The sequence below is a fragment of the Lycorma delicatula genome, chromosome 1 (assembly GCF_047948215.1).
Source record: "Lycorma delicatula isolate Av1 chromosome 1, ASM4794821v1, whole genome shotgun sequence".
In the NCBI taxonomy this organism is placed as follows: Eukaryota; Metazoa; Arthropoda; class Insecta; order Hemiptera; family Fulgoridae; genus Lycorma; species Lycorma delicatula.
In genome coordinates, this window is record NC_134455.1 from 201,043,340 (window position 1) to 201,052,070 (window position 8,731).

At 29.1% G+C, this 8,731-nt stretch overlaps 1 protein-coding gene across 1 annotated transcript in view; it reads left to right on the forward strand.

Moving 5' to 3' along the window:
- LOC142318246 (arrestin domain-containing protein 17-like) overlaps nucleotides 1-7,295 on the forward strand; it is a 64,290-nt gene extending 56,995 nt beyond the window's left edge. The window contains exons 8-9 of the mRNA XM_075354810.1: nucleotides 1,674-1,842; nucleotides 7,050-7,295. Of these exons, the coding sequence (XP_075210925.1) occupies nucleotides 1,674-1,842; nucleotides 7,050-7,219 (339 nt within the window). The 3' untranslated portion in view covers nucleotides 7,220-7,295. The remainder of the gene's footprint in view (nucleotides 1-1,673; nucleotides 1,843-7,049) is intronic.
- Nucleotides 7,296-8,731: the final 1,436 nt, after the last annotated feature.

The window sequence follows — 8,731 nt, forward strand, 5'->3', positions numbered from 1 at the left end:
TTTCTTTGTTATGTTAATCTTCAAATTCTGTATATTACATGTATGTTGAAAATGCTTCAATTACTACAAACTGCCAATTCTATCGACGCTGAATCTTCTCCAGCTGCTGATTACATTTTCATCGATGCAGAATCTCGCCAAACTCGTTGCTACATATCTGAGACGCCACGTCCTGCTCAACCTCTAAACCACGTTTCACCCCTGTATTCCTGATACACCTTTGCAGCCTACGCCCAGGATTACTGTATGTATTCATATGTACTTGCATTCACGAGTTTATCCTTTGCTAATATTCATGTGCGATACAGGCAAGTTCAAATTATTCATTATTATTTATATTAAACGGTTATGTTATCATTTTTTCATGTGTAGCACATTCTATGTATTGTTAAACGCCAACTATCGTTCTTATCAAATCTACTTGTAATTTAAACTACTTCAGAATTATAAAATTTATGTGCGATATATTTCATATATTATTATTGATAACTATTATTATATTTCGGGTTGTTCATCAAAAGTTTGTGTTCAAACGTCAGTTACTCACAGTAAATTACCTTTACTTGAAATGTTTATTGCAATTAACTCTATCATTTAATCTAATTTAACTTGTTAATCGCCGAGATTAATTTTTATCTATTCATGCACTGAATTCGTATTACTTCTCCAAAATTAATCTAAAGAAAAGTACTCCTGATGTGAAGTTATGTTTTTGGACTTCTTTGTAATTTTATATTTTCAAGAAAGCTTACTACTAAAATGAACTCTATTTATATGTTTACTTATTTCTATTTGATTATTGTAATTAACTCTTTTTTATTCTAGAATTATTGTAATTTATTTTTCTAAGTTAATGACTTCTGTTCATTGCTAATTTTCATTATTACAGCATATGTCAGTAATGCAACAGTTTTCCAGTTACACTTTTTTATTGATGTTATGTTTTAAGTATCTAATTGAAAATAAGGTGTTTTATGTTCTCTTGTTTTCAGGCTTTGTTAAATTGTATATTTTCAAAATGTGTATTTAAAAAATGTATATTCATGTATTTTCTCATTTAATATCATTATTCATATGTTGATTCAGCTGATATTTCTTATATAGAATTAAGTTATGTTTATTTCATAATTTCTTCTAATTTTTTAAGGTTATGATTTAACATAAGTTCAGTTGTTTTCTTTCTAATTAAAGTCCAATTTCTTTTGGCAAATACGAGCTGTGTGTTCTTTTATTTTTGTTAACTTTACCCAACAATAACAATAATATATTCCATGTTTCACCAACTAATTACCCCTTTACTTGTATTGAACAAAATACACTGTATATTAAAAGATGAGCATTAAAGTGAGCATAGTGATGATGAGATTAAAGATTATTGGTGGCTTCTACACACATATAAATATGTACTTATGTACATTTTCATATTCTGATTTGTTATGTCAAGTGGCTTACTTTTACTGCCAATCAGATATTATTTTTTTAATAATTCTCATTTGTACATCAAATATATAGTTGTGTAAACTGATAAGGTAACTAGTGTAAAATAGTGTAGTGTGCTGCAGTTTATGATGTATTGTATAACATAAATCGTAGTATTCTTTATAATATTAATAATTAATGTAATTTTTATGAGTTAATAAACTATTAAAGTGTTCATACATATTACTTTTCAGGTTCATGTTGAATTTTCACGTTCTAATGATCCAGTTATTATCAGGATGCCTTTAATTATTGGAAACATTCCATTTAAGAAAGATTTTAAAAATTATGAAACTATTTGTGATTCGGACAAAAATAACCAAAATCAGATGCCAAATATTTTTAAGATGATGCCAGATTTTCGTAAGAGATCTTTCATTACTTTCATAGTATCATCAGTTTATTTTGATATTAAATGTCTTAAGTAATTGATTTCTCTCTCTCTCTCTCTCTCTATATATATATATATATATATATATATATATATATATATATATATAGTTCTATTTTTATGTGTGTATATATATATATATTATTTTATACACACATAAAAAAATATAAAATAAGTAGTAAAGAGCATATTACTACTATATACGAGGTGCGACAATAAAGCAATGAGATTGATGTGAAAAAAATGCTGCTTACCGTTTTAGTCATGTTTAGTGTTGTATCCTTCAAAGTAGTTCCCCTCTGATTGCACACACTTATTCCAGCGCCTCTGCCATTGATGGTAACATTTCTGGAACTCATCTTCTGTAATATCCTCTAAGACCCTCGTCACAGCTTTTTGGACATCTTGTGTTGTTTGAAAATGGTGTCCCTTGACCGCCATTTTGACTATTGGAAATAGAAAAACGTCGCACGGAGCGATATCTGGTGAATAAGGTGGCTGTGGTAGTACTGAAACTTGTTTTGAGGTTAAAAATTGCTGTACTGACAGAGCAGTATGGAATGGCGCATTATCGTGATGCAGAATCCAATTATCAGCAATGTTGGCACGGACACGAAGAACTCGTTTACGAAGTCTTTCTAAAATTTCTTTGTAGAAATATTGGTTAACTGTTTGTCCAGGAGGCATCCACTCTTTATGAACAATTCCCTTGGGGTCGAAGAAGCACACAAGTGTGCATTTCACTTTTGACTTTGACATGCGAGCTTTTTTTGGTCTGGGTGATTCCGTTGAGCACCATTGCGAACTTTGGCGTTTTGTCTCTGGATCGTATTGAAAAAACCAACCTTCATCACCAGTGATAACACGGCTCAACAAATCTGGATTGATTTCCGTTTGCTCTAACAGATCGGCTGCCACATTTTTCCGTGTTTCTCGCTGTTGTGTGAGATTTTTCGGGACCATTTTTGCACAAATTTTTCTCATACCAAGATCTTCAATTAATATTAAACGAACCGTTTCTCGATTGACGTTGAGTTCTTCTGCAATCATTTTCACGGATAATCTTCGATCAGATCGTACGATTTCACGCACCCTGGTCAAGTTGACATCTGTCCGTGAGGTTGATGGTCGTCACTGCGGTCTTCATCTTCAACATTCGTTCTGCCTTCACTAAAAATTTTATGCCACCGAAAAATCTTGACATAACCTCCTCTCCAAAAGCCTTCTGAAGCTTACCATAAGTTGTCGTCGCGACAATTACCACCTTTATTATGTAAAGGTGGTAATTGTGACACCTTTATTATGTAAAGGTGTGGTTTGCTACTGTAAAGTTATGAAAATATAAGGTAAATGCTACCTTATTTACTTTTTATTTTCTGTATTTAGGTGGATCAAGTTGGATTATATATACTACATATAGGATTTGGTATTGAATGTAATGTATAAAATTTCAAAAACCCATACAGTAATAATAATAAAAGTAATTTTTTTTATTTACAACACTAAAATTACAGGAAACAATAATACTGTACTTGCAAAGAGGTTTCCTATGTGAAGAAGTGAAACATTCTATTTCAATTCTGGACAGCATTTTTTGTGGAAGATTCATCTTATTTACAATATTTAAATCTAATTCAACCTAAATGTAGCTCATTCCATAAGTTTAAAGCTTAATCTTGTTTGTAGCTAAAAAAGTAAAACAGATTAGTAAAAAAGATAAAGGTTACTCGTAACTGAAGGATTAGTGAAAGTGACTGAAAGAGTATTTGAAATAGATTGAAAATTTTTTAACATCCAAAAATGTAGAAAATATACTTTCAGTGAAAGTGATCATAAATCTGTGTGAAAAGATTTTTTTCTTTTGAGATATAAAATGCAAAAATAAGGATATTTACTTAAAGAAACTAGCACTGAACATTCTTGGTTCCACTAAGATATGTGGTTGGTATCATGCAGGTCTTATTCAATACCCCCAGATCTCTTCACTCAGAAGAGGGAGGAGATGTAAGGCAAATGTAGAGGCATCACTTGTTCACAGGGGGCAGGAAAGACGGGATCAGTCAATGAAGGCAGAAGAACCTACCTACAACCCTAAAAGGGTTGGATTGCAAAAACAGGGAACTGTTTCTTACTGGTCACTAGTTTCTTACCCACTAAGCTGTTTCTTACCCAGTTTCTTACAGGTCCTGGTTTTAAAAATTACTGTGTTAATATTAAAGCTGGTCTGTCTCCCGGATGGAGTAATTAATAAAATAAAAGATCACTACCAACTACTCACTGCATACACTTGTGATAAATATCATTATTTTGTCAGTCCTGTAATATTTATAAAGTTATTAAAACCAAATCTGTATTAGATGTTGTTCATCTTTTATTTTTATTTTTGCAATTTAAGCAAGTTTTGGAAAAATTTCTCCTTCATGGGCATTGATAGTAAACCATCTCATTTTATGTTATTTTTCTTCTTCTTCTATCTGGTGTACCAGCATAAACTTTTCTAACTACTCTATCCTCCTGCATTCTTTGACTCATTTAATTCTCCCTTGCTTCAACCTTGTAAAAATATCTGGTTCTCCAAAAAAAATCTGCTCCATCAACCTTTCCTCATCTAGCCTTTCAAAGAGATTAATAAATCTATTTTTAATCCTTGACTTCCCTCTCAAATTTATGGATATCTTTAACTAGTACGATGTCTGTGCACCAAGATAGATATTGTACAGGCCAAACAAGCTCAAATAAACAGAGGTTTTATTAACAGAAACAAACTGATGTACTTATCACTGATCATGAGTTAAAAAGGTAAAAATGTTTATAGTACAATTTGCCATGATAAAGTAGCATCATTATTACCTGAATAGTATCTGTAACATTATAGGGAATATAACATTTAATTTATTTTCAAGCAAAAGAGTTGTTAAGAATTACTCCAACTTCCAGGATAATAAATATACTCCAGAATAATAATTGATATTACTTTTTTAAAAAATCAACTGAAATTGAAATTGTGGTTAAAGTTCAGAGGCAACCACAATCTGTTTATGATATGAACAAATCAGATCATAAACAAATAGTTTGTATATCAGAAGATAAACTCAGTTCAATCCCAAGGAAAATAAATAATAAAGAATTTTGATGAAGTACGGTAATAACATAATTACATTAACATTTTTTCTTTAAAAAAAGCAACTGGTTTTAAAAGCATGATTCATTAGAAATAGATTTAAGGTACAAAGCACTTTTAGAACATATACAAATATTATTATGCTGTTTCTTATCTTAAAAAGTTAAAGAATGAAGGATTAAAGGATAATTAATAATTTAATTTGTAATAAAGTAATAGCTGACAAAAAGAAAGTTAGGGATAATTGTAATTTTCTCAAAGGAATAAAAATAGAGGAGATAAATGTTTTAAAGAAATATGAATAAAAGTTATTACTACAAAATAAAAACTGAGAATTATTTTGCTGAACAATATTATGGTATTAGACCTTAAATTTTACCCTTTCACAAGAGATAAAGTTGAATGTTACCTTATTTGGCATTTCTACCTTATTTAGCATTATTATTAAGATGAAAATTATGGCTAAATAAATCTCTTATCAAAAAAGAATATAGGGTGATATTAATTTTTATCAGCATATAACATGGGTCATTATCACCCAAAGAAACATGAGTACAATAGAGAGTTTTGTCATGGTTTTAACAACATTCTAATGTGCTCATGTTTATCCCCAAATGCACAAAATTATATGTAAAGCTGTAAAATACACAAAAGAAGAAAAAAAAATTCTTGTCTTTTGATAAATGATTGTTAAAGGGACCAAAACAAAAGAAAATATTTAATCATGATGGTAATTAAAATACACGGGATAATAATTTGTTAATAGCAACATTTCTAATGACATATTTCATAAATTACAAATATAATTTCTGTTTATATTATTTGTTAAACACATAAGAGTAAAATTTTCATGAAGTTAAATCTTCTTTAAAATATACATACCTTCTAATCTGTCCATCAGACATCCATCCGTCTCTAGCCTAAACCCTGAACCAAGTTTTTTCAAAAACTAATACAGTCAGTCCCCCAATACATAAGCTACTAGGCCAATTGTGTACTTGAAAGTTATTGAGATATAAGGCCAAATAGACACTAATATAATGCATTTTGGATCATTTTTTGATCAATAGAAATGCTTTATCTTATACATTGAGTATCTGGTGAATATGTTTACAAAGAAATATTAAATTCTGTAGTAACAAATTGATTGCATGGTAGCTGTTTATCATGAACTCGTAATGTCACAGATTAGATGTGGAATCTCTTTTTTTAGTCTTATTAATCTCTAATTTATGATGTATTTAAAAATTTATTCAAGTTAGTTGTACCATTTAAATCAGTTAAGATCAGTTAAATTGTTACAATTTAAATCTGCACCAGAGTTAAATCACTGATCAGATTGAAGGTAAATTCAATTGGCTTTACAGCAAGATTAAATATAAAAAACATTCATGAAAGCAAGATATCTTAAAATCTATTGATAGTTCTTCCATAAACAAATGAAAATAGATATTTAGGTAAAACTGTTAACCAGAAAAATGAAGATGTCTAGAATTATAATATAAGGAATTAGGATATTTTTATATTGAACCTCATTATTTAAAGTTATTTCAAAAGATTTCATCACACATAAAAAGGCTAAATTAACATAAAAATATCCAAATAGTTTAAAATAATCTAAAAATTAAAATGCACCTCAAAATTAGTATTACATAATTGTGTTTGGGTAATGAAACATAAGGTTTGCATGATTACATGTTATTTATTCATAAAAATGTATACTTTAGGTGGAAATGCTTCTTTTAAAAGAATATAAAATTAAATATTATTCAGCCTATGATCACATTTTAAAATTCTGGGAAACAATCCCTGTATTCCCTTTCAAGCAACCTATAAATAAGGGAGAAGAATAGCTTCCCAAGATTCTAATCATGTAGCCTAATAGAAAAAAAAATGTATACTAAAACTCTAGATAAACTTATAATGTAAAATGTTTACTTATAAAATGAAACATTTTTATATTCTGATTTTTTTTCTTATTGACATAGCTTTGACTGTAACTGGTATACTGGAAACATGAACATACATATTCTTGTTAAAATATAACTTTTTTTGCAGCAGTGGTATGGAGTGTGGAATGTGAAAACATGTTACAAAGTGAATGCAGTTATAATTTATCTAAATTTACTCCTAGATATCCATTTTACAAGTTAAAATATCAACAAAGGAGATATCCAATACCAGATAGTAATAACAAGATCACTAATGAAAATGCACTTACTTCATGATGGATCTTTAAAGTGTAAGTTTATTACAAACAATGAAAGACTGAGGAAAGAATAAAACATTTTTTTTTTTAATTAGAAACTGTACTATATCATATGTAAATACAAATAAAGTTGTATTAAATACAATGTTATTTTGTGTATTGTGTCTTAAGCAAATCATTCTTTTATACTTTCAAATGTAAATAACATTTTATAATGTTTAATAGCACTGATATATTCAATTTTTGTTTTTTGTTTTTATCATGTGATATATGAAACTATGTTTTTAATGCTGAAAATGAATCTGAAGTCTGAATTTCTCCATCACCTTATGTTTTTGAAAAATTCCAAAATTTAAATTTTGAAAATTTGATGCAGAATTATACCCGTATGTTGTTTTCTTTTTAATATGATTTATGTTCTCAGTATATATTTTTAACTCTGTTAATCAGTTGTTACCCATGAAACAACAACTTAAGTTATAATACAAACATCTTTGATCATTACATCATACCTCTCTATTGAAGCATACATGAACAAGATTCATTATGTATATGTACAATTCAAAATAATACAAAGTTTCTTGTTGGCTTTGTTAATCTTTTAATAGTATTGTCTTTTCAGTCAGTGTGATAACTGTATTAAGTGAGTGAACAGTGATGTCTTACAGTACATTGTAAGTGTATAAATGATTCAGACAGTTTTTGTTGTGTGCTTGGTGAGTTCGTTACAAAATCGCATAAGAAAAGCATTACACCTTTAATTAAAGAAAGCTTATTAATTGTACTTTGATTGTAAAATCAGTGATCAGGTTTTAAGACATGGGTTCCTCATATAATATGTAGTAGCTACAGATCAACTTAAGAGGATGGCTAGAAGGCACATAAAAGGATTTGCCATTTGGTGTCCCTATGGTTTGGCATGAACTAAAAGGTCAATTAACCACTTCTTATTTCTATCTAACTAACGTGTCTGGAATTTCTAAAAATCTAAACACACTTGTAATCTATCATTCACTGCCTTCTGCACTCAGATCTGTACTTCACATTGAATCCATTTCAGTTCCCAAAGTTTCTGAAAACTTGTTTCGTGAAAACAGTGATGACGAAGCAGATGTTATGGAAAAAGACATCACGATTCAGACCTTGAATTACAATCCATCAAGCCATCTTATATCACAAGAGGAACTAAATAATTTGGTTAGAAATTTAAACTTATAAAACAATCAATCTGAACTTTTAAGCTCAAGATTGCACAATTGGAATTCATTTAAAAAATACAAAATTCTCAGACTATCAAAGCCAGAAAAAGTTTTCTCAATACTTTGCTAAGAAAATTACTTAGTTTACTGTATGAATATTGATGATCTTAGGTAACAATTAGGGTAAGTTCATGAACCTTTTCATTGATTCCTCCAGGTTTATCTTAAAAAAATTCTGCTTCACAATAATAATGAATATGCTTTTTTACCAAACTGTTGTGGAATTAATAATTAATATGAAAGAATCTATATGATGTTATGAAAACTGCTAT